The sequence below is a fragment of the Malania oleifera genome, chromosome 4 (genome assembly GCF_029873635.1).
Source record: "Malania oleifera isolate guangnan ecotype guangnan chromosome 4, ASM2987363v1, whole genome shotgun sequence".
NCBI classification, from domain to species: Eukaryota; Viridiplantae; Streptophyta; class Magnoliopsida; order Santalales; family Ximeniaceae; genus Malania; species Malania oleifera.
The window spans coordinates 116,649,139-116,676,197 of record NC_080420.1 but is presented as its reverse complement, the minus strand read 5'-3'; the positions used below and the strand labels follow the sequence as shown (position 1 = coordinate 116,676,197).

General features: G+C 37.1%; 2 protein-coding genes across 3 annotated transcripts in view; both read right to left on the bottom strand.

Annotated features, from left to right (window-relative positions):
* LOC131154235 (putative protease Do-like 14) overlaps positions 1-24,725 on the bottom strand; it is a 45,009-nt gene extending 20,284 nt beyond the window's left edge. The window contains exons 1-9 of one of the 2 annotated variants that reach the window (XM_058106873.1): positions 24,497-24,725; positions 24,195-24,294; positions 21,490-21,582; positions 21,215-21,394; positions 20,994-21,121; positions 19,963-20,174; positions 19,603-19,684; positions 19,312-19,454; positions 17,709-17,829 (exon numbers count right to left, since the gene is read on the bottom strand). In XM_058106873.1, the coding sequence (XP_057962856.1) occupies positions 17,709-17,829; positions 19,312-19,454; positions 19,603-19,684; positions 19,963-20,174; positions 20,994-21,121; positions 21,215-21,394; positions 21,490-21,582; positions 24,195-24,294; positions 24,497-24,511 (1,074 nt within the window). In that variant the 5' untranslated portion in view covers positions 24,512-24,725. Of the gene's footprint in view, positions 1-17,708; positions 17,830-19,311; positions 19,455-19,602; positions 19,685-19,962; positions 20,175-20,993; positions 21,122-21,214; positions 21,395-21,489; positions 21,583-21,981; positions 22,207-24,194 lie in introns of both variants that reach the window. The other variant, XM_058106874.1, reaches the window with a different exon arrangement.
* A 777-nt stretch (positions 24,726-25,502) lies between these two features.
* LOC131154234 (probable histone H2A.5) lies at positions 25,503-26,686 on the bottom strand. Its single transcript, XM_058106872.1, has 2 exons — positions 26,391-26,686; positions 25,503-25,889 (listed from the first exon to the last, which is right to left on the bottom strand). Exons 1-2 carry the CDS (start codon positions 26,604-26,606, stop codon positions 25,650-25,652), a joined length of 456 nt encoding a protein of 151 aa, XP_057962855.1. The 5' UTR covers positions 26,607-26,686; the 3' UTR covers positions 25,503-25,649.
* Positions 26,687-27,059: the final 373 nt, after the last annotated feature.

Here is a 27,059-nt window from a genome sequence, read left to right as displayed (position 1 = left end):
CCACATCAATCCTTCATTATTTCACATAGCCAAAAACAGAACCCTCTAAAACCGAACCCTACAAAATCTCATTGCCAAAGAGCTCCCAACGCGCTGCCACGTGCTGGCTGACTGCCGACAGTCCCAACCCCACACACCAGCGTGTGAGAGAGATTCTAGCCACTTTTTTCTAAGTTTTTCCTCCACCGTGTTATGACTCCTTTCTTAAGCATATTATCAAGTTGTTAGGCATGTTTTTTGTTCAAAGATCCAACCTTTTTCGACCATGCACTCATGGTAATCCATTAGTTGTTGTTCAGTGCTCCTAACGACTTTTTTTTTGTGAGTTTCTTGGAGTAGAGGCACTGTTCATAAGTTGATTAAGGCAGTGCTATATCAATTTATAGGTGATTCACCTCGTTTGTGGTTGTTTTGGTGCTTCACATCATTTGTGGTTGTCCCAAAAAGTTTTGATTGTTCTTGTTTGACATTGGTGTGGTTGCTGGTTTGTGGGTGTTGGGATGGAGTCTATGAATCCCAAAAACATGTTTCATTCATCGCTGCCACAGATAACAACTAAAAAGTTGGATGGAAATAATCATGTTCAATGGTCTAAGGTTGTTCAGATTTATTTAGCAAGATTAGGAAAATTTGACCACGTGCTCCAATCTAATCCTTCCTATGAGAAGAGAGAAGAAGTGTTAATATAGGAAGATGCCTTAATTATTTCCCTCTTGTGGAATTTTATGAAGCTCTAGATTGCATGGATGTGCACACATCTAGATACATGCAAAGAGATTTGGGATTTTGCCAAGCTTCTATACTATAGTAACATTACATGTATGTATGATTTATCCTAAGAGTACTTTCAGTCACAACAGGGAGATAGGCGCATTGCAAATTGTTTTGAAGAGATGAAACGTATTCATGAGGAGCTCAACGTCATGCAACCTATAACTACCAGAGTTCATGAGACAAAGAAGCAGAGGGAGCAAAGACAATTCTTCACATTTTAGAGGTCCTATGTCGATGTTTGTTCTCACATCCTTCGTGCTTCCTTTAGCACACATTCTCATGCTCTTGCATCTGGATTTGAGAGGCCAACCTTTGCCACACATGGTAATTCTAGTTTTCTACCAAACAACCACAGAAGTTATCGAGGTGGTTCGAGCGGTCGTGGTGGTAAAGATAGATAAGCTAGAGTCACTCCATGCAAGTGTGCTCATTGTGGATGAGGTAATCATACTATTGAGCAGTGTTGGGATCTCAATGGTAGACCTATACGCGTGCCCATGCAGCCACCACTGACTCCACACCTTTGGGGCCAAGTGGGGAGCAACATACTATATCTATGTCAAAGGAAAAGTATTCCAAGTTCTAGCAATATCAAATGTCACAACAAGCTTCTCTTCCAATTGCATCTCTTGCCCAAACAAGTAATCCCACAGCATGCCTCTCATCCAGTATTTCTCATCCTAGTCATTGGTGATAACTCCGCCGCCACTAATCAAATCACCGGTACCTAATTTATTCTCTATTATTCAGTATCCTGCAAATTTACTTGCGTTCCTCTTGTTGATGGATCCACCACTATCTTTAAGGGAATTGGGATTGTAAATCCCACTTCTTCTATTTCTCTTCCTTCAATTTTGTATATTCCCAAATTTCCTTTCAATCTTATGTCTGTTAGCAAGACTACTGTTAGAGGTTATATATGTCTTTTAGTGTTATTATTATTGAGTGTGTTAGTATGTTAATTAGTGAGAGTTATTAAGGGTATTATTGTCATTAGAATGTATTAATTTGTAGTATAAATAGAGGAAGAGACGTATCTTCAAGTTAGGTCATTCATTTTAATCAAATCATAACATGGTATCAGAGCATGATCCAACCTAAACCTTATTCCCCTCAACCATCGCCGAAAAACACCATTCCCGCAATTGTTCTTTCTAGATGCCCCTCCATCCCATATTATTTCATAAATCCAACCATATACCCATAAACAAACCCCCCCCCCCCCTTTGATGAACCACCCCACAAAACCCCATTGTAGGAGGACACCCCACGCGCCCTCATGCACCTGCCAAATTCCAGTAGGGCCAACCCCACGCACCAGCGCGTGAGTGAAGTTCCGGCCACATTTTTCTTCTTTTTTCCTTTGCCATGCCCTTATTCCTTATTTAGGCTATATTATCAAGCTGTTAGACCAGTCTTTTGCTCAAATCCCGCTTCTTCTATTTCTTTCATTTTTATATATTACTAAATTTCCTTTCAACCTTATGTCCTTTAGAAAAATTACTAAATCCATGAATTGTTCAGTGACATTCTTCCCAAATTCTATGATTATTTAGGATTTGAAAACAAGGAAGACGATTGGTGAACAGCGTGAAGCTGGTGGACTCTTATCACTTTGAACCGCTATCTCCTTCTACCACTTGCACTGCTTCTGCCACACCTTTTCAAATTCATTGTCACCTAGGTCATCCTTCATTGGAAAAGTTGAAATGTCATGTTCCTAGTTTGATTCCTGTGTCTAGTCTCAATTATGAATTTTGTCAGTTGGGAAAGCACCATCATGTTTCTTTTGCTTACCAAGTCAATAAACAAGCCGCAAGCCCTTTTATGTTAGTTCATTTAGATGTCTGGGGTCCTAGTAGGGTTATGTCCAAGTTGGGCTTCCGGTACTTTGTAACCTTTGTGGTTGACTATTCAAGAATGACTTGGTTATATTTAATAAAAGATCATTCTAAGTAATTTCATGTATTTTGTGCCGTTCATTCTGAAATAAATACTCAATTTGGTTTGCCAGTTTGAATACTTTGAAGTGATAATGCTGAAGAGTTTTTCAATGCATAATTCACTACTTATATGACTTAGTTTGATATTGTTCATCAATCATCTTGTGCCCACACTCCTTAACAAAATGGGGTTGCAAAGCAAAAAAATAAACTTCATCTTGAAATCATTCTCACCTTATTTTATCAACTGCATGTACCTAAAGTGTTTTGGAGTCCTGCTATACTTACTTCTTGTTATCTGATCAACAAAATGTCATTCTCTATTCTTAGTGACAAAATTTCCTACTCCATTCTCTTTCCTAATTCACCTTTATTTTCGCTTCCTCCTCATATATTTGAGTGTGTCCTTCGTTCATCAACTAACTCTAGAGGTGGATAAGTTGGATCCTCATGCTATAAAATGTGTCTTTCTAGGCTACTCATTTACTCAAAAGGGATAATGTTGTTATAGTCCTGTGCCACATTGCTTCTTTGTTTCTACCAATGTTACCTTCTTTGAGTCCGCACCTTACTACACCCAGTCACTGAGCATTTTTTAGCCCAATGAGTCTCTTCCTTTGCATGATCTTCTAGATTCTACATTGTTGTCCTTGCCCAACCAAGCATCTGAGTCTCCATGTATTTCGAGTCCTTCTCATCGTCTTGATCATCCTAGGAGGAGAGTCCTCTTTAGCTTCTACAACCACGCCTTCGGTTTCCTCATCTGATGATCATACTTTCCATGATGTTGATCCTCATATTGCTGTTCAAAAAGGTAAACACATATGTACTCAACACCCCATTTCCAACTATGTTTCTTATGACTCCTTATCACCCTCTTATTATTGTTTTGCTACTGCTCTATCATCTATTACCCTTCTTAAATTTGTTTCGGAAGCTTTAGCCCATTCTGGATGAAGGGATGCTATGGTTGAAGAGATGAATGCTTTACATGACAATGGTACTTAGGACTTGGTACCTCTTCCTCCTAACAAGTGTGTGATTGGTTGTCGCTAGATTTACACTGTGAAAGTCAACCCTAATGGTTCCATGGCTAGTCTAAAGGCCCGTCTTGTTAGTAAGGGATACACTCAAGTGTATGGTCTGGATTACTCAGATACTTTTTCTCTAATTGCCGAACTTACATCAATATGTCTCTTCATCTCCTTGGCTACAACTTATCACTGGCCTCTGCATCAACTAGATGTGAAAAATTCCTTCTTGCATGGTGACATTGATGAGGAGGTTTATATGGAGCAACCATTTGGGTTTGTTGCTCAAGGGGAGTCAGGCTTAGCGTGTCAGCTCAAGAAGGCTTTATATGGTTTAAAATAGTCTCCCAATACATGATTTGGTCGTTTCAGTGTTGTAGTACTTAAGTTTGGTCTTCGACGGTGTGCTATGGATCATTTTGTGTTTTATCACCATACTTCATCGCGTAGGATCCTTCTTGTTGTTTATGTGGATAATATTGCTAATACAAGTGATGATGATAAAGGTATTCAAAGTCTCAAACTTTTTTTATAGACTAAGTTTCAGACTAAAGATTTGGGACCATTGAAACATTTCTTGGGTGTAGAAGTATCTAGATCTCGTATCGGAACTATTGTATCACAGAGGAAGTATGTTCTTGATCTGTTGGATGAAACTGACTTGTTGGGATCTAAACCAATTGATACACCCATGGATGCTAATAGCAAGTTAATGTTGGATATGAGTAATTTGCTACCTAATCCTACAAAATACCGGAGATTTGTTGGAAAGTTGAATTATCTCACAGTTACTCGGCTAGGTATATCTTTTGCAACAAGTGTTGTGAGTTAATTTCTAGATTCTCCGAGGACAAGTCATTGGAACGCAATAATTCACATCATGAGATATCTCAAAGGTGCACCTAGGAGAGGTCTTTTATATCGTGATCAGGGTCACACTTATATCCATGGATATACAAATGTAGATTGGATTGGATCGCCTTCTGATCGGAAATCCACCACCAGATATTATATCTTGGATGGTGGTAATTTGGTTTCTTGGAAAAGTAAGAAACAAACTGTCATAGCAAGGTCAACTGCCCCTTTTTTTTAAGCCTATGAAGTTACAACAAAACCAACCCTTAAGTCCCACTAGGTAGGGTCGGCTATATGAATCCTTTTTCCCTAATTTATGCGATCATGGACCATTTTTTTTAACAGATTCAGAGATATTAAATCCTTACTCACTATCTCCTCCCAAGATATTTTAGGTCTACCCCTACTCCTTCTACCCACCACAATAACTAACTCACTATTCCTCACTAGCGCACTATGTGGCCTACGTTGCAAGTGTTCATACCAACTGAGTCTTCCCTCCCTTATCTTCTAAAGGAACTACACCTAACTTACCGCGAATATGGTCATTCCTTAATTTATCTTTCAATGTTATACCACTCATCCATCTAAGCATTCCCATCTCGGCAACTTTTACTTTTTGGATATTTTGTTTCTTCGTCAACCAACATTCTGATCCATATAGCATATCTGGTCTTATAGTTGTCCTATAAAACTTCCCTTTTAAATTTAAGGGTATTCTACAATCACAGAGCACACTTGAAGCACTTCTCCATTTTACCAAACCTGCTTTAACTATATGCATTACATCATCTTCAATTTCTCCTTCAGCTTACATAATAGATCCAAGGTATCGAAATCTACAAGTGCTATTTATTTCTTCATCATCAAGTTTAACATTGTCTCCAATATTCCTCCTATCATTACTAAAATTACATTTCATATATTTTGTCTTATTTCTACTTGTCCTAAAGCCTCTAAGATTACAAAGCTTCTCTCCATAATTCTCCATAATTCTAACTCAGCCTCTACTCCGTTCCTAGTTTCGTCAATTAATACAATATCATCTACAAACAACATACACCATGGAGCCTCTTTTTGAACACTTTTTAGTCAATTGGTTCATCACTAAAGAAAAAAGATAATGACTCAAAGCCGATCCTTGATGTACACCTATGGTGATTGGAAATTCTCTAGTTTCTCCATCTATAGTCCTTACACTAGTCATTATTCCTTTGTACATATCCTCAATGACGTCAGTATATCTACTACATACACCCTTTTTTCTAAAATCCACCATAAAACTTTCCTAGGTATCCTATCATATGCTTTCTCAAGGTCAATAAATATCATATGCAAGTCCCTCTTCTTTTCCCTAAACTTTTCCATTAATCTTCTTAAAAGATATATAGCTTCTATGCTAGATCTCCCAGGCATAAAACCAAATTGATTTTCTGAGACCTTGGTTTCTCACCTTAATCTTTGTTCAACTACCCTTTCCCGTAATTTCATCGTATGACTCATAAGTTTAATTCCACGATAGTTATTCCAATTTTGAATATCTCCTTTATTTTTGTATATAAGTATTAAAATGCTTTTCCTCCATTCAACTGGTATTTTCTTAGTTTTTATAATTGTATTAAATAAATTAGTTAACCATATAATTCCATTATCACCTAAACATTTCCAAACTTCAAATGGGATTTTATCTGGTCCTATAGTTTTCCCATTTTTCATCTTTTTTAGTGCAAACTTAACTTTGTTAACTCTAATTTTGCGAATAAATCACATATTTTAATCTTTTCCTCATTTGACAATTCTAAGTTTAAGCTTTCTATTTGGTTTTCATTAAACAACTTACTAAAGTAACTTCGTCATCTTTCTTTAATGTCTTCGTCCTTAACCAAGACAATATCATCCTCACTTTTTACACATTTTACATTTCCTAAGTCCTAACTCTTCCTTTCTCTAGCTTTAGCAAGTTTAAATATATCTCTTTCCCCTTCTTTTGTATCTAATCTATCATACAAAATATTAAATGGTCTGTATTTAGCTTCACTAATGGCCTTTTTTTGCATCTTTTCTCGCCTCCTTATACTTTTCAAGGTTATCCCTGTTTCTACATTTTTGCCACATTTTATACCATATTTTTTTTTTGTCTTTACGGCTTTTTGTACATCTTTATCCCACTACCAACTTTCTTTGCTATTCGAGAATCTTCCCCTTGATTCACCTAAAATCTCTTTCGCTATCTTTTCAATAGTGCTAACTAATCTACTCCAAAGAGTATTTGTATCTATCCCATCCTCTATAGTCCAATCCCCATTTTGATCATTTTATCATTAAATTTTATTATATTTTCTCCTTTTAGGTTCCACCACCTAGTTCTCTTACACTAGTTTATTTTATCTTTTTTCTTCCATTTTTTAATACATATATCTAACACTAAGACTCTATGTTGTGTGGTTAGAATTTCACCTGGAATAACTTTACAATCATTGCATGATAAACAATCTACCCTCCTAGTTAAAAAAAAAAAAAATCTATTTGACTTCTATTTTGTCCACTTTTAAAGGTTATTAAGTGTTCTTCTCTCTTCTTAAAGCAAGTATTCATTATACTAAAATCATATGACAGAGCGAAGTCTAATATCATCTCCCCTTGCTCATTTTTGTCTCCATATTCATATCCTATGTATCCTCTCATAATTTTTATTATCCCTTCCAACGTGTCCATTCAGATCTCCTCCTATAAATATTTTCTCAATCCCTAGTATGCCTTGTATAATACTATCCATATCTTCCCAAAATTGTCTCTTAAGATTTTCTGCTAAGCCGACTTGAGGAGTATAAGCACTAATGATATCTATTATCTCTTGTCCTAATACCATTTTGATTTTTATAATTCTATCCCCTACTCTTTTACATCAACAACGATATCTTTTAAGTTTTTTTCTATAATAATTCTTACTCCATTCTTATGTTTTTCTTTTCCAATGTACCAAAGCTTAAATCCTGCTTTATCAATTTCTCTAGCTTTCTCCCCAACCCACTTAGTTTCTTGAAGGCAAATTATATTAATTCTTCTTCTGATCATTGTGTCCACAATTTCCATACTTTTACCGGTAAGTATCCCTATATTCCAAGTTGCTAATCTAATCCTAGTTTCTTAAACTAACGTCTTTACCTGCCTACGTCCAGAATGATGCAAGAACCCTAGCATATTTAACACCGTACACGGGTGCCAACACGACACATCGCTTCGAGGCGACGACCTAGCCCACCCTCTCTCATTTTTTGATAAGGATTCATATCATAGTTATCTAACAAATTTTACGATGGCTGTCAGCTACCTAACGCAACCCTCCTTACCCGGGCTTGGGACCGACTGTGTGTGAAAAAATTAGGATATTAAGTGCATCACAGGCGGAGTTTTTAAGCCTATGAAGTTGACGTGCGATAATCAAGTTGTTTTTCATATTGCCTCCAACCCGGTCTTTCTTGAGCGCACGGTTCACATTGAAGTTGATTGCCACTTTGTTCGAAAGAAACTTGTGCAGAAGCTCTTTACAACCGCTTATGTGAAGTCGGACATGCAGCTTGCTGATTTGTTTACCAAAGTGTTGGGGGGTGCTCGTGTTAAATTCATTTGTAACAAGCTGGAAGCATATGATATTACATATGTCTTTTAGTATTATTATTATTGAGAGTGATAGTGTGTTAATTAGTGAGAGTTAGTAAGGGTATTATTGTCATTAAAATGTAATAATTTGTTCAGTAACATTCTTCCCTAATTATATGGCTATTCAAGATTTAAAGACAAGGAAGACGAGGAAGAGGGTTTGAAGCTGGTAAACTTTATCACTTTGAGCCGCTATCTCCTTTTACTGCCTACACTATAGTAGCCACACCTCTCCAAATTCATTGTCCCCTTGGTCATCCTTCATTGAAAAAGTTGAAACATCTAGTTCCTGGTTTGAATATTGTGTCTGGTCTTGATTGTGATTCTTGCCAATCGAGAAAGCATCGTTGTGTCCCTTTCTCTTCCCGAGTCAATAAACAAGCTGCAAGCCCTTTCATGTTAGTCCATTTTGATGTTTGGAGTCCTGGTAAACTTGTGTCCAAGTTGGATTTCCAGTCCTTACTGTGTAACCTTTGTGGATCATCATTCAAGGATGACTTGTCTATATTTAATAGAAGATTGCTCTAAGTTATTTCATATATTTTGTGCCTTTTATTATGATATAAGACTCAATTTGGTTTTCCAGTTCGAATACTTCAGAATGATTATGCTAAAGAGTATATCAGCAATCAATTCACTACTTATATGACTTAATTTGATGTTGTTCATCAATCATCCTATGCCCACACTCCTCAACAAAATGGGGTGGCAGAGAGGAAAAACAGAAATATCCTTGAAATCACTCGCACTTTACTTTATCAAATGCATGTACGTAAAGTGCTTTGGAATAATGTTGTACTTACTGTTTCCTATCTTATCAATAGAATGTCATCCTTCATTCTTAGTGGTACAATTCCTTGCTCCATTCTCTTTCCTAATTCACCTCAATTCTCTCTACCTCGTATATTCAAGTGTGTGTCCTTTGTTAATTAGCTAACTCCTAAGGTGGATAAGTTGGATCCTCGTGCTACAAAATGTGTCTTTCTGGGCTGCTCATATACTCAAAAGGGATATCGTTGTTATAGTCCTACATTGCATTGCTTCTTTGTTTCTACAAATGTTACTTTCTTGAGTCTACACCTTCCTACACTCAGACCCTGAGTGCTTCTAATCTCAATGAGTCCCTTACTTTGCCGAATCAACTACCAATGTTTCCATGTGGTTTTCATCGTCACAATCACCCTAATTTGCAGGTGTATTCTTGATAGCGGCTGCAAGGAAGAGAGTCCCCTCTAACTTCTATTACCACGCTTTTTTTTCCCCTCGTTTGATGACCATATTTCCCACGATGTTGATCCTCCCATTGCTATTCGAAAAAGTAAACGCACATGTACACAACATCCCAATTCCAATTATGTTTGCAATGACTTCTTATCACCCTCCTATTATTGTTTTTTACTATTCTATCATCCATTGCCCTTCCTAAATCTATTTCGGAAGCCTTAGCCCACTCTAGGTGGAGGAATGTCATGGTTGAAGAGATGGATGCTTTATAGAACATTGGTATTTGGGACTTGGTATCTCTTCCTCCTGACAAGCCTGTGGTTGGTTGTCGCTGGGTATACATTGAGAAAGTTAATCCTGATGGTTCTATGGCTCGTTTGAAGACATGTCTTGTTGCTAAAGGGTATACTCAGGTGTATGGTTTGGATTATTGCCATACCTTTTCTCTGAATGAAAATTTAAATCAGTACATCTGCTCATCTCCTTGGCTACCACTTATCACTGGCCTTGCATCATGTAAAAAATGCCTTCTTGCATGGTCATCTTGAGGAAGAGGTCTATATGGAGCAACCACCTAGGTTTATTGCTCGAAGGGGTGTCAGACTTAATGTGTCGGCTCATGAAGGCACCATATGGTTTAATAGTTTTCCAAAGCATGGTTTGGTCAATTCAATGTTGTAGCATGGTCTTCAACAATGTGCAATGGATCACTCTGTGTTTTATTGTCATACTTCATCAGTTAGGATCCTTCTTGTTGTGTATGTGGATGATATTGTTATTACACGTGATGATGATAAAGGTATTCAGAGTCTTAAACATTTTCTACAAGCTAAGTTTCAAACCAAAGATTTGGGACTGTTCAAATAGTTTTATAGAAGTATCTAGGTCTTGCATGAAAATTGTTTTATCACAAAAGAAGTATGTTCTTGATATGTTGGATGAAATTGGACCGTTGGGATCCAAACTGGTTGATACATCCATGGATCCCCACAGCAAGTTAGTGTTGGATATAATTGATTTGTTACCTAATCTTGGACAAGACCGGAGACTTGTTGGAAAGTTGAATTATCTCACAGTCAATTAGTCGAACATATCTTTTACAACAAGTGTTGTGACTCAATTTCTAGATTCTCAAAGAACAAGTCACTAGGGCGCAGTAATTCACATCAAGGAGAGGTCTTTTATATCAAGATCAAGTTCACTCTCACATTCAAGGATATACAGATGCAGATTGGATCAGGTCATCTTCTTACTGATGATCCACAACCAGGTACTATATCTTGATTGGTGGTAATTTGGTTTCTGGGAAGAGCAAACAAACTATGGTGGTCAGTGCTAAATCAGAGTATAGAGCTATGACTTACACTACTTGTGAACTTTTTTGGTTGAAGAACCAATTGGAAGAATTGGGTTTTCCATATTCTCAGTCTATGGAGTTGATGTATGATAATCAAGCTGCTCTTCATACTACCTCTAGCCCAAACTTTCATAAGCGAACGAAACACATTGAAGTTGATTGTTACTTTGTTCGAGAGAAATTTGTGCCGAAGTTCATTACTACCACTAACATGAAGTTTGATATGCAGCTTGCGGATTTGTTTACCAAAATTTTGGGAGGTGTTTGTGTCGCGTTAAATTTATTTGTAGTAAGCTAGGAGCATATGATATTCATGCTCTAGCTTAAGGGGGAGTGTTACAAGTTATTTTAGTCTTTTAGTATAATTATTAAGTGTGTTAGTATGTTATTAGTGAGAGTTGCTAAGGGAATTATGGTCATTAGAAAGTTTTGATTGTATTATTGATAGAAGGAGAAACCAATCTTCAAGTTAGGTCATTCATTTTAATAAAAATTTCAATAGTGCTTAATGTGTAAATTCAATGGAGAACTTAGTTCTTTGCATCTCAAGCCTAGACAATAGTTCTTGAAGAAATGTGGCTACATGCCCTTAAATGGTGAGTGTTGAGATTGTTTTTTTTTTTTTTTTTTTCTCGCTATTTTTCTTAAGTAAAAGGAATTCTAAGTTTGATTAAATTCGAATGAATAGTGTTTGTGCGTTGAATTGAGCTCTTCAAATTTAATAAACCATCAGATTTTAATAAACAATGTTCCTTCCTATCAGAACCCTTTTTTATGTATGAAAATTTGCAAATAATTGCCATTCTCACTGCCTCCTTTGTTCACAAATTTGCCATATACATATTACATAACTTGATAGTTTTTCTTTTCTTTTATGGACATATGCATCCAGGCTACGTTTATAAAAAACCCAATAGGAAATATATCTATGATTACTATTTGTATCATAAACAATTCCTATTTATATTTCTATTGCAATTTATTCTTTCTTTTTTTTTTACCTCCCTAAATGTGGAAAATAGAGACATGATGAGTGCATTCAAATGTCAATCTTGAAAACCCAAACCGGGGCATGGTAAGCTTTTTTCTCTTGTGACATGATAAAAAATATGATATCAACGCAAGGAGTTTATATAAACATCATCATTTCAGGATAATATTTATAATTCTCCATCTATATTCCTAAAAAAATTGTTATATTAGTTGTTATTGGGTGTTCTACTAGATACATGGTAGACCTTTTGACACTACTTATCTTTGATATTGTATGGATGATATCTGATGCTCAAATATTTTCATCCAGATACAAATGTGCTCATGGGCTCCAAGAAGGAACACCTAGGCATAAAGGTGGCATTGTCCAATTCATTGGCTTTGGTTGGCACACATGCATTGCATGTGGCACATGTTCATTTGGCTTTTATACTCAAATACTTTCATCAGGATAAAAATGTGCTCATGGGCTCCAAGAAGGAATGCCTGGACATAAAGGTGGCATTATCCAATTCATTTGGCTCATGGCCTACACTAGTTTACCTTAAAAGTTAAGTTGTTAGATTGTGGGCCAACAATGTATATCAAGCTTTAACAAACACAATCCACTACAGCCATGTCCCATCAATATAATACATTAAGGAGGTGTAACTCCGTCTTATAATGAAAAAGTAACCTCCCCATTAATATAAGGTATCATGAAGTTGCAACCCCCTCATAATGCATGAGTAACTACCTCTTTAATGCAGGATGTTAGGAGGTGACAATGTAATGGGGATTTAATGGCGGAGAGTGATGGCTTTACATGTATTCTCCAGGGATTTGTAAATGAATATCAAATCACTTGTGTTATGGCTTGTATGGTGTTCTCTTACTTGAATAAAATAAGTAGTCTTTATTTTATCATCGAGCATGAATGTCTCTTGCCTTCCTGATATATTAATATTTCATGACGATGAGTGGTTGTCAAGACCTATGTGATGCTCACATTTGCAGGCTTGAATGGGTGATTATTGGCCGACTCTGTTGGGGGAGAGCCTCGATGAGTGCTGCACGACCCCCTTAATTGAGTTTAATTTGGGGTCCGTGACAGTTGGTATCAGAGCACGGTGTGTGTGAGCAGCATAAACGGCAAGATGAAAACTACGTAGTCTGCAAAGACAAAGCGCGTTGAGGCGCTAGCGGTAAGAGTGACAAATCTTGAAACCTTGGAGATGCAATTCTTCAAACTCCAAGCGTTCGTGACAGAATTGTCAAAAAGGGAGAGGAGTGCCAATAGAGCTTGAGGCCGCCTGAGAGAATACAAAAGGAAACCTCTATAGTGTATCTAAGCTTGAGATGAGAATTGTGGAACTTGAGAAATTCATTCCACGTATAAAATCCTTGGAGAAAAGACCAATAGATCTTGAGGTCTTCCAGAGGAACATTGAACAATTGGAAGCCTTCAAGAATAGGCTGAAACACATTGAGGGCATAATGCCATTCCTTACATCCCAAGGGGGAGAGCCAATAGAACTTGAGGCCTCCCTACGGGAATTAACTGATGATTTTTATGTGCTTGCAAATAATGTCAAAGAATCTATTAGCACCATGAAAGAGGATTTGAAGGAGGTGGGTAAGCTTCAAAACCTAACGGATCAATTTCAGAATGACTTACAAGAGGTGAGTACTAAGCTAAATGCAGTGGCCCAAATATCTCGAAGGCCAATAACCAATACTTGTGGGGGAACTCGAATTAAGGTGCCAGATCCTAAATGTTTTGGGGGCGCCCGAGATGCAAAGGAGTTAGACAACTTCGTCTTCGATCTGGAACACTACTTTAAGTGCTCGAGGATTGACCTAGAGGAACACCGAGTTAACATTGCAATGGTGTATCTTACTGAGGATGCTAAGTTATGGTGGAGAACCAAATGTAAAGACATGCAAAACAACCGGTATATCGTCAATACTTGGGAAGAGTTGAAACATGCCTTGAAAGAACAATTTTACCCAGGAAATACAGAGTACATCGCGCGTTGCAAGGTATATGAATTACAGCAGACAGGCTCAATAGGGAGTTATGTATGAGAGTTCTAGACCCTAATGCTCGACATCAAGGATATGGCAAATTCTGACAGTCTTCCATTTCCTTCAAGGACTCAAAACATGGCTGAAGAATGAGCTGCGAAGGCAAGGGATTTGTGACCTTCCCTCAACTCTCGCAGCAACTGAACGATTGGAGGATTTCTCAAGCCGGACCCTTGCAACAGGTGGACAATTAAACGACTACTCAAACAGTTCTTAGAAAAGGAAATACCCAACATCTAACAATCATGAACAAAGATCTTCCCGGGTGTATAGAAATTCAGGCAGGGGGAGCAACAAGGGATCTAATAGCTTCTTGAGTGATAAGGGACCCCGAACAACGAGAGAGTGGAATGACAAAGATGCAAGGAATGGGGTGCATTGACCGCCACTTGCTTGTTTTCTGTGCATGGGGCCCCATCCTGTAGCAGAATGCCCTAAGCAGAAGGCCTTGAATGCCTTGAAAACATTCCAAGAGGGAACAGAAATCTTGAACACTGATTTGGAAGAAAAGAAGTGTATGGTGGGCACCCGAAGGCTTTTGGGGAGTCCTCAAGAGCCCAAGTAGCAAGTGGAATGGGGGGAAAAATACTTGCAACTTTTTGTGAAATTATATTTCCTATTAGATGTATTACTTTTGCAGTAATTTTTGTGAAATAAGTTGCAACTAATCATGTCTTGTTGAGATGGTGACAGATAAACAGCCAGATTTGTGAGGATGGACATTTGCTTGAAAGCCTACAAACTCACAAAGCCTACGTGACTATATGACATTTTGAAGCTGGAGACTTGGTTCTTGGAGAGCCCCGTGTCAACGAAGAAGATCAGCACAGAGAGAAGTGCAGGAGCTCAACCCTTCCGTAAATGAAGGTAGTAGCCAGAGACATAGTGAAGATCCTTGCAAATAGAGTCGGCAATGATGAAGGTCATCAATAACAACACTTGGTCAGGAGAACGGTGGTGGCAAGACAGAAGACTTCCAGCATCTCACACAGAAGATCCAAGAATTCATTAACTTCAAGACAACAACAGCAGAACCTGAAGATTGAAGACTTACAACAAATCAACGAGGTCGTCGATAGAATGAGTGGGGGATAATGTTAGGGGATGACAATGTAATGGGGGAGAGAGATGGCTTTACATGTATTCTCTAGGGATTTGTAAATGAATATCAAATTACTTGTGTTATGGCTTGTGTAGTGTTCTCTTACTTGAATAATATAAGTAGTCTTTATTTTATCATTGAGCAAGAATGTCTTTTGTCTTCCATTGGTGTCTATATTAAAATTTTATGATAATGAGTGGTTGCCGAGACTTATGTGATGCTCACATTTGCAGGCTTGAGAGATTCTGGACTGCAACAATCATCACTGAAAATAAACTGAATCTGATTGTGAGAAGTTGAGGCTTGTAAGTTTGTAATTTTTTATTGTTTTGGGTTTATTTTGTACTTCTTAATAGTTTTATCTTTAGGGTTTCTTACTTGCCTATAAATATAGGCTTATGATGTAAATTTAAGAATGATTAATTGATTTTCGCATTAATCTCTCTTTCACAGCAGCCTCTCTCACTCTCCCTCGTGTCTATTCTCTCTTTCTATCTCCTCACATTTTCTTCTTCCTCCTCCCTTCTTCATCTCCCTTTCCTTCTTCCTTTCGGCTCTCTGTTTTGTCCTATTTGTTCTATTCTCTTCCTTCTGTCTCTTTCTCCCAATTCTGTTTCTAAACCCCCTGTTCTGCCCTGCAATAATTTAATTCTTCTTACCCTTCTTCATTCTTCTGTTTCTCTCACCCAATTCTCTCTCTGATTATGTTATTACTGTCCTACCACACTCAACCATCACATTAGCCACCAACACAACATCTAAGATTTGTATGTCTTTAATGATACAATCTATCACAGAAAACATCTCTCCATTTATATATAAGACCTTTGAAAAGATCTTGTAGAGACTAGTGACCAAACTAATAAGTCTGAAGTCCCTCGCCCTCATTGACATCTCCTTTTTCAGGAATTAGAGCTAAAACAGTAGACTTCACACTATTACCCAGTGTTTAAAAAGGCTCATCGAGGTTTGCTTGTAAGCGTAGTCTAAAATTCCAGACCCCAAAAACGTGAATGCATTACACAATGAGGCTTTAGCATTTGCATAAGGCATGCCTTTTGTGCCTTTTAAATTGACACTTCTGCATTTTGAGCGTGTGAATATCAACTAAGATTTGATTAGAAAATTGTTTATATGAAAGGAATGTCCTAATATGAGTTTATCTCTAGAAGCCTTGAACCTCAACCTTTCCAAAGTAATTGAGAGCTGCATCTTAGATCTTGAAAGTAATTTGAAGTTTGTAATGTCATAACTCTCTCTCAGCATGATTTACTTAATGAATTTAAGTCAGTACTTTTGAATGGCCCAAAAGTCTACAAATATTTTAGTTTGTTAATTTTATTTGCAATTTTGTTACTTTTTTCTTCATTTTTAAAATATATGTAATTTTTTTTACATATTTTTATCGAAAAATTAAAATTCTCAAAAGGGCTTATACCTCAACGCATTAAGGCTTACACCTGGCCTCATATAAAAGCTAAATGCCTTGCTATGCACCTTCACCTTTTAAAGCATTGCTATTACCCACCAGCCTATTCCTCAAAATAACACCTCAAAATGTCACTCCAACTATCTTGTAAGAAAGCCATCATAAACCATGAGGACCAGGAGCTTTCACCCAACTCATCTCAAACACTTTTTTTTCATTTCTTCATCTTTGAAAGGCCTCTGAAGTGCTGTATTTGCCTCAATGGGGCTCTTGTAGAAGCCCATTATCTACAATCTATGCTTGACCCCTAAGCTTCATAGTTTTTTTTTCCATGAAATTATTTACAAATGTAACTCAAGACTCTAATTTTTGCTAGGAACAGCAACACCGGTAGCATTCATAAAGGCAGTGTTCCAAATTATTCTACATCACTCCTGTTATAGGCAATTTGCAAACTTGAACATCATTCAGAGACTTCCACCCAATAGTAGTTCAATATAATTGAACCTAGACCTGAATTGAACAAAAAGAAAAAACTAATCAATCTGCAGATCATCAATATTTGGGTAGCTTATGGGAGTTAGTTCTTCAGATTTCAATAACAATTAGCTTGTCCTATATTTAGCATTGAAAATTTGAAATTACTTGAAATTAATCTAATTCATTCAGACCCTAGCCATATATAATGAGAATAGCAGGTCCCTGTGTGTGTTATCCATTACAGGATAAATAAATAATGAATTTGCATGTGTTTTTTTTGCCGCCTGTTGCTTTGAAAAGACCTACCTTTGCATTAATGAAGAGTTGAGAAATGAACTTCAAAGGGAATCTGATTCTATCAGATTTTGTGGTTACGCATCATCAGCAAATCTATTGAATTTGATTACCATTTTCCTCGACAAATTTATTTCAAGTGACCCAAATCCAACTTGATCATAAATAAGTTAGGTACCTGGCTATCAACCTAACATTAATCCAAAAATAGTTTTTAATCATTATGGCTTACAAGTCCTTTCTGAATGTGTTTTTAATCATTAATAGTTTTATGTGTCAGTAAATTACCACCTGCACAGGACCAAATCACTTAGATCCATAATTTCCTAAATTCTAAAAGTGAGCATCACAACAAAGTCATAGTCAATGTAAATATAATTTTCCCCAACACATTGCCAAGTGATAGATTCCAGGCAACAAAAGAAAGGCAAAAAGAGATAAAAAGAGAGGACCCAGGGGGTGGAGTGGGGACCCAAATAAGTAGCCATACGACTCATACCTTAGGTACAACAACACCTTTATGGACATTAGGAAATGTGGCATCTCTTTCTTTAAGCTGAGCAATAATCATGTCATTAAGATCAATCATTCTCAATCCCAGCCAAGGTCGAACAACCCTCCTGCACACCATTAAAATCCATGACATGTACTCTTTAATACAAAAATGTTTCACAATGCTTCTTAGGGAATGAAATTGCCATGTATGTAAATATTTTACTCCATACGACACCAAACAGAGAAGAGGGAAAGAGCTAACAATTGAGAATTATTTCAAGGGTGGTTGGCATGACAAACCATAACATCAAAATGCTACTTTCCGCCATGTTTGCTACAACAAATAATTAAACAAATAACAGTATGGGGTATTTTTTCAAAATCAATAAAAAAAAATTCCATGTTGCAGCTCAACGAGCTAAGTATGACACAGTGTAAAAAAGCCCACGTATCATGTTCACTATATTAAACAATAATTATGTCTATTTACTACTAATACCAAAAATTGTTAGATTGAAAGTCTAATTATATTCCAAACTCAAAAAAGTAACAGTCCAATGTTTTTCTGGCAATGCGCCTCCTACCTGATATATGATGAATTTTATTACTTGGACAAAGATTAATTACTAAAATGTTCTATGTGAAGTGAACTCTTGATTTTCTTTTAACAAAAACTACCTCAATTATCCTTTTCGCTATAGCAACTATTATTGAGAAATTGCTTGTAGTATCGCAGCCGTGTTTTATTTTAAGGGCTTATATATACACACTTTTAAAAAGCATACACACACTTTTCCTTCAAAAAATCTTCCATTCTCTCCATCAAAGGTTCTTCCATATATTATAAATTGAGCTTCAAACCAACAAATTTCATTCCAGAAGAGAATCTTGATTACATGAGGACTTATTGTTTAGGCTGGTTCATAATTAGTTTTTTTTTCCCCCTAATTACTCACTTCTGCTACAAAATTTTATTTTTAATATTTGAGTTTTTCCGCACCAAAAAAACCTATAAAAATGTTCACTAATGCATATTATGATCGTATAAGCAATAGAATGGATTTAACTCATACCTTTGAATAGTTTGCTGGTTTTTTTTCTTTTGGTTTCTACTCAAAGTTAGTCTATAATTGTAGAAGAAAAGTTAGGAAGTTTTTATGATTAAACCCTTTCTGTTAGATTGCATTTCTTATTTTTTGCAATTTGTTGTATAATTTACACTACCAAGAAAATTATGACCTTTGACTCTTCTACTGTTCTACATCTGAACGCTTCCCCACACAAACTTCATGTAACTATGCATTATCAGTGGCCATACGGGTAAAAATAAAAGTTTAAGATAAAAGCCAGAAAATAAAAAAGAATAAGTCCAAGGTTCTGGGAACTACTAATCCTAACATGAGTAGCAAACATAAGCTCCCAACATTTAAAACTCATACCTATGATGAGAGACAAATTTAAGAGAGACAGGAATATTTAAAGCTTGATGAGGAAATGAAAAAGAACTTTCATAAGGGAGAAAGAGAGATCCAATCACACTACCCAAAACTCAATGACTGATCAATTCAACAGTTAAAAGTAGCTGCAAAAAAAAGTAAGAAACCTACCCATTTTTTCTGAAGTGCTCTATAATTTTTGAAACTGAGTCAATTGGTACAGCAAAACTCAATCCATCAGCAGCCAATACTTTCATAATGTTGACACCAACAACTTCTCCATCAATATTAGCAAGAGGTCCCCCAGAATTCCCCTGCTCAATGTAACCAAAAGTGAGAAAGTGAGATGAAATCACACAAAAACACACACAAGTAGCAGGATACAACTCTTAATAGCTGTCTCAATCTTGCTAATCTTCCATCTCAAAATCCCAATAGGAAGTGTAACAAAAGTCACATTACCGCATTGATTGCACAATCTGTTTGTAAATACTCCCTCCGCATTCCTCCAAGGCCCAAATCACTGCTTTTGCGGTCAACACAACTAGAATCCCAACAGGGATAGCAACACAAACATTACAAAAACTTTCATTAGCTTAGCATGTGTAATATGCCTGACTGTATTTCCACCATGGCAGGACAATAAGAAAACAGGTTGCTGAACAAATGCAAGAAATGGTTAAATTTTGAAATTTTACTCAACTTTCTCTAAATAAAAAATAAAAAATAAAAAAAAATGATCAAGAAAATCTTATTCAATTTCATTAGAAAATAGCTCAAACTAAGAGCGAATTCTAGGTATTCTTAATTTACTCTGTATACCTAACAACACCCGCTGTAATCGTATTTTGAAGTGAAAGGGGGCAACCCATAGCTATCACCCAATCGCCTGGCCGAAGCTTGCTTGAAGAGCCCAACTTTGCTGTTGGAAGTGGAGTTCTAGATCTGATCTTTACAATCGCAATATCAGACTGTAGATCAGCATTAACCACCGTACCCTCAAATGTCCGGCCATCTTGCAGGGTCACATCAACCTGCAAAAAGTAATCATTCGAAAATCAAATTAAAACTACCAAAACCATTAAATTCAGTCTATAAGTCCAGTTATAGAAACTCCGCCAATTAGAACTCTTAAAAAGAATCAGGCCCACACAAACCCTAATAATGAAATAAAGATTGTTAAACCATTACTATATGCATTGTTAAACCATTACTATATGCCATTAAGTTATTAACAAAAATAATGTGTCGTTCTCAAGTAAGATTTCTTGGGGTTAATTATTGTTTAAAAGCTTGAGATTGAACTTTTTTAATGATAAACAACCTATTTTAATTTTTTTTTCATTATTGAAGGAGTATATTAATGCATGACACTGCCCACCCCCTTTTCTCTCTCTCAAACAGACAAAAGAATTAAACAACCATGATCTCATCCACATATACAATCTTCATAAGCATAACTTCACTACAGAAGAACCTTGGGATTTAATCCCTTGTTGTTTACTTCAATAAATCAATTAACACCCGCACTAACATCCAAAACAAAATTGATAGCATAGCCCAACCCAGGGTACAGAACACTTCACATTGGGAACTGTCTGCCCTGTTATTTACAAGCATTTTCTAATAAAAAAAGCTGTCTTAATTTTGAAGGTTTCTAAAATACAATAATTTGCACCACCATCTAATTACTTGCTTATGCAGCCAAATTTAGAATGGAACTATTATAGTAGAGAACCATTATAGTAGAGAAATACCATATGTCAACCTGCATATAATTTGAAGAATCAGTTTGCATTGGTTCAATTCTTTAAATATGACAATCGATAAATGATCAGCTTTTAACCACTAACCTTCCCCTTGGATGAAGCATTCATGCCTTGGAAATCAACCACAACATGAGCACAAGTTAGGATGGTACCATCAGAATCAATGATGGTTCCAGAGCCTATACTCTTTCCCAAAGTCAATCCACTAAAACCTACAAAACTCAAAGTTTACGGACCACCATACATTCAAGTTTCCAGCAACATAGCCCAAAAAATTTGCAAACTAAAACATTTATCAGACCTACCCTGGGGAACTGATAGATTAACAACAGCAGGACCAACCCTAGCTGCTGCAGTGGCAATAGTATTCCTGCCCAAGCACCCAGAACAACATTTTGAACCATCTCCAACCTCCCCTGAAGCTTCCTTCTTTATATTGGCTGGTGGGCTAGAGGCAACTCTAGAAAAAAATAACGGAAGATTTCCTACAATTACAAATATGGATTGAATCTATAAATGAGAGATAAAATATATCATATGTTACTGACAAATCTCATTTGGAGAAAAGAAAAAGTCAAACCCGATAGGGAACAGTTCCACGAATCAAATGAAGGAAAAGGAATCATCCCTTGCATGCTTCGCCATGGTAGTATCCATGAATCTTCAAATGGTGCTGGAATTGACACCGATAATGTCACTTTTAAAATTCAATTTGAATCCATAGTTATAAAATCTATTCAGAAATTGAAAATAGTCATGTACCATTAGGCATTAAGTCACAATGAAAATTCACCCGGGGGAGGGGGGGGGGAGGAGAAGAGAAATTTTGTGTCATGATTCAAACTTTAGAAGACAAAATCCTCTGCTCAACACATAATAAAGGCACATAATTTGAAATATATTGACTGGACTATTTCATTATGAACATAAAGCAACGTAAATTTGATGAATGGTCCCTCAACTTTAGCATAGTTTTAAATTAGTCATTGAGCTTCACTCTGCAACATATTAAGTACTAAACTTTACAAATTGTTTCAATGTTACCCAATATGCAATGGCCATGGTGACTTACAGAATGATCTCTTCCTCCTCCCTCCCCGTCTCTTTTTTCTGATGAAGGTAGTATCTTACCCTTTCTTTGCTCTAGTTGGAGACACAACCCCTTCTCAGTTCTCACCAAATCCGTCAGCTTGTTATACTGAGGATTATGGAATCTTGCATATTGAAACCTGACATCTGGAAACCATACTTGTCGAACACTACAGAGGACCTCGGCCAGTATCATGAACCTGTTACACTATCCATTTTGACAAGGGACCTTGTTTAGGCCGTGATATTGACCTTTTATTGCTGAACTTGCAGCATAGGCAGGCAAACTAGAAAAGGCATCATCAGCTCTAAATGTCCCGGCATCAACCCATGCTGAAGTAACATGATTTTTATGAAATGTCATACAAGAAACCAAAAGCCAAAGGAGTAATGAATGCAGCTACTATAACTAATATCCCATGGAAAAGCAGTAAAATATAAAAGATAAAATTGGAAATGTATGTGTTTGAGATGTCGGAGGTGACACCAGTTAAGAATGGAAGGATCAAATAAGCTTGGTAACAGATTGTTAAATTATTTCAGAAAAGGAAAGAGAGAATACATGTCCACGACACTACCACAGAAAGCTGATGAACAACAGCAATTTAATGATCTTAGGTAGCTCTTTGGTCTTTCTTCTTTGAAATGCAGCAAACGCCTCAACATGGACATGTGATCTTTACCAGTAAAGCTGCAACTGATTGGACTCAAGCCCTATGCTTCCTTCTCATATTTTGTCAGCTGCTATTTCCGTGATCAAATTTTGAAAGCAGAATCATATACAAGCACTTGGAAAAAGTATGCTTCTCCCTTGTTTTTAACTTATGTATTTATTTATTTGTTTGGTGTATGTTCAAGATGAAGAGCGCTCTAGAGTTAAAAAATATTTAACACTAATAACAGCACATTTGGCATTAAAGAGGATACTACCTTATACTCTCAAAAACAGTATGCTTCAGTAATTCTAGTGCCTCTTGCAGCCCATTCCAAGTTATTGAAGTCATTCTTCTGGTCTACACAGAATGTTTGACGTGCAAAGGTGAGCCATGCCTCCTGACATTGTTTGTATCTAACACATGTGCCAGCAATATCTTTCTAGCTATTGTTTTTTGCATCATAACAAGTTCTTCCACATCGTAAATGGTCCATTATAACTTCATTTTCGTCAAGTGAAAATTCACAAATTACTCACAAATATTTATGCTGTTGTTAATAACATTCGGGATTAGTACGAGTTCTAATTAATTTATTAGCATTGCCACCTACTTTCCCCTGACTTGCTATGCTTTAACTTTACAATCAATTTTAAACTCTTGTTCTTGAATTATTTCCAAACTTCTGCAAATCTGTAAGACCATAGCTTTCCTGATTGTGGCAGATTTCAGCTGGTGTTGCTAGTCCGACAGTTTGTGCCCTCAGTTTGTGGAGGTATTCACAGGGCACCCTAGAAATCTTAGAAGGGGTTGATTTTGCAGTTGATATGTTAGAAAGATTCAACATCTCTCAACAGAACAGAAATTATTCATTCCTGAAACATGAGAATACAATACATCAATTCCAAGTGTGTTGAATCCCTGAAGAACAGTGCTCGGGGAGAGTTTGGAACAAAGAACCATTGAAAATTTGTGCAGGATCCAAATGGATATAATTTTCATTCAGGTCTAACATATTCTGTATTGTGCATAATTTGTTGCATTCAGTCCTGGCTCCGTTTCTTAAACAAATCCACAAGGCTGCTGGCAATAGCGTCAACTGAAATACACGAGAGGTTACAGATGAAGAGGAAATGTTCATTTGGATTTTCCAATTGTTTCAATTCATTACGGATGAAGGGTTGTTTTGTCTCTAAATCAAAAGAAGGGTAAGATGCCGGGAGGAAGAGTGGACTTGATGAAGTGGTAAATGAGTGTGGGTGGGACAAAAAAATCAGGCTGAGAATACCAGCAGAGCGCATCCTGTCAGTGTCACCATTCATGGTCGTTGTACATTGAATGACAAATGTGTAATATGTTATTAATTAAAGTTCACAGACCAATTTGAAACTAGGTCAAAATTGAGTGGCCATCCATGAAATTACCCAAATAAAGCATAAGACCCTCAAAGCTTTATTTTCTTTTCATTCCAAAACTATCTCAGAAACCAAACAAGGCATAAAGAAAAGGACATTTCCATCTGTGAAGAACACTGGGAACTCACTAGAACCCTTGTCGCTCTTGAAGTACAAGACCCCCGATCCAGCAGCAGCCAAAGCTACAGCCCGAATGAGAGGATCTCCGTTAGATACTCCAAACTTTCTCTGCCAAGGAACATCGAATCAATCTCTAAAACAATTGATCGAGATGGGAAAATAAGAAAGCAATCGTCTTCTACAAGTTCAAAAGCACTTTTCTTGCTTCTGGAACGAAAATTTGCATTTAGTACTTCCAATTTGCTTCAACAGCCGTGAAGGCGACATCTGAGAAAGGTAGCAGAACAAAAACTCAAAAACGTTCCCTTACCAGGAAATGTCTCATGGGTAGAAGCTAGAAAGCGTCGACGCTGGCTTGGCTCTACTAGCTTTCTGTTATCGACGACCCAAAACCCCAGCAGCAATAAACCCTAGGCTCCCAACGCAAGTTTCGAGCCTAAAACAGTAAACGCGAAGACGAGGGTGAAGTTGGGGACTCGTACTAAAGAAGGGCCTATTCAGTAAAAGTCAGATATAACTGAGACGCCTACAAAACACTCGAGCCTTTTACATGAAGCTTCACATATTACTTAAATTAAACCTAATAAGGAGACAAAAGGCAAAACCCCATCTATTCTCGCAATATAATTATATGATTATAAGAATATTTTAAAATATGCAGTCAAATGTTAAAATTATAAGATAATTTTTATTTGATGATACAATAAAAAATCGTACACAATTCACATAAATTCATTAATCTATTTTATTTTTTTATTTTTTTGTGATGGGGTTCAAGTAAAAATTCATTGAAGGCTCCACGTATGGCCACAAAAGCCTACCAGTTTCTTAAATTACCAACATTCAAATTTGTCATGGCCCTGCCATCCCCGCATCTCTAGCCCCCGCTCAGAGCCCAACCTCACACAAATTCTGTGCCAAAGCCTCTGTTGGAAAACCAGCAATCCCAAAACAAAAAGATATCTTCAAAATTACATTTTGTCCCACATTTGTGAACTTCAATTGCAAACCTCGATTAAAATCTATATAGTTGAATTAAAAAATTAAAAATTAAAAGTGCATCAAGTTTCCAAATGCACAAATTTTAAGCTAAACCATTTGATTATGCCTCTTTACAATATTAATATAAGCACATAACTAAAGATACAGCCATGCAAGTGCAATTTTTTTCCCTTTCTGGTAGGATTATCTCCATTTTTTTCTCGGTTGCAAATTAGCCAATGGCCCCGACGCAGAGGAAACAGTATCTAAACACATGCAGCTCTGCTTGACGCAGACAACCCAAATCAAAAACAGTTCCGGAAAAACAAATAGAATTAACAGAAAATAAGAAGTCTATTACATTAGTGGATCAACATTTTTTATGCCCAGTGAGGGGAGGGGGGGGGACCAGATCCTACAAAGCATAAACAGAGGGCAGCGGTGTAAAACGAGAGTACCCACAAAGGGAAAAAAAAAAAAATTTATTTTTTCTTGGGGGATTTGGATTGAGAGGTCTTCTCGGAAGCCGCTGATTCTGCGGCTGCTGATTTCTTGGGCAACAAAACAGGGTTTATGTTGGGAAGGACACCGCCACTGGCGATGGTTACTCCGTGAAGGAGTTTTCCCAGCTCGTCATCATTCCTCACCGCCAATTGAACGTGCCTTGGGTTGATCCGGTTCTTCTTGTTGTCTCTCGCAGCATTTCCGGCCAACTCCAGCACCTATTTCAACCAAGACAAATAAAAAACAAAATACTCAGTTGTAAAATACTTCAAACTGAGAGAAAATGACATCCAATCAGCCAATAAACTAGAGTAAAATGATCAAAAATTTTGAAATAATGCCCTCCAAGTGCCAAAATCTTTGGGGAAAGAGAGTGATCCAAAGACTACTAATTTGTAGAAAAATTTAGTAAAATGTAATAAGTCAGGAAGGGATACAGAGGGAGATATCCAAACCAAAAAAAAAAAACCTAAACTAACTTCATCGTCCTAGAATAGCACAATCGGAGATAAATGTTCATCAAAATAATCACTGTAACGCAATGAGAATGGATACGAAGAAGCAGATTTAAATTTTTTTTTTTTTTTAGTAGAAAGGCGTTTACTGAAAATTTGCACGAATATAGCAGACGAAAAGAACAAGAGAATGTGGCGATCCAAAGCACTAGAAAAAAGAATGAAGCTTGAAAACAGATGAAACAGCGGGGATCAACCACAAACCTCGGCAGCGAGGTACTCGAGAACAGCGGCGAGGTAGATGGGAGCGCCGGAGCCCGTTCTCTGCGCATAGCGACCCTTTTTGAGGAACCGAGCGATCCTTCCTACCGGGAACTGCAGACCAGCCTTCACCGACTTCGACACCGCCTTCTTCCTGTTTCCGCCTCTCCTGCCACCGGCGCCCTTCGCCGTTGTCGACGTTGTCTTTGCAGATTCCATCGGCCAGGAAACACCGAAACTCGCGTTTTGGAGGGAGGGAGACTTTTCGAATTGGGTTTAAATTTAGCGCTTTGAGGTGTAGTGGGTGGCGTGCGTAATTTATACATAAGGGTGGGCGCGAAGAGTGTGCGTAGAGAGGGCTTTTCCGGAGAGTAGGGCTGTCGATCCGACGGTGGGAGATTGACACGCTGGCAGTCCGCCCCTGGAAGGTTGAACCAATGGGATTCTCTCTAGGTCAGAGAGGAAGGAATTTGCGAATCGCAAATCTGGCGGTATCCGTCAATTTTGAAGGCCCGGTGTTTTCGGTTTTCCAAATAAAAAATTAATTAAAAATAAACAAATACGAATATGAGAAGAAAAATGTTATTCCCACTTTAAAAATTATCGGGCTAATTATTTTTACGTGTACAATAAAATGACAAATATATTCCTTTTTTTATTTTTTCAGTTTTC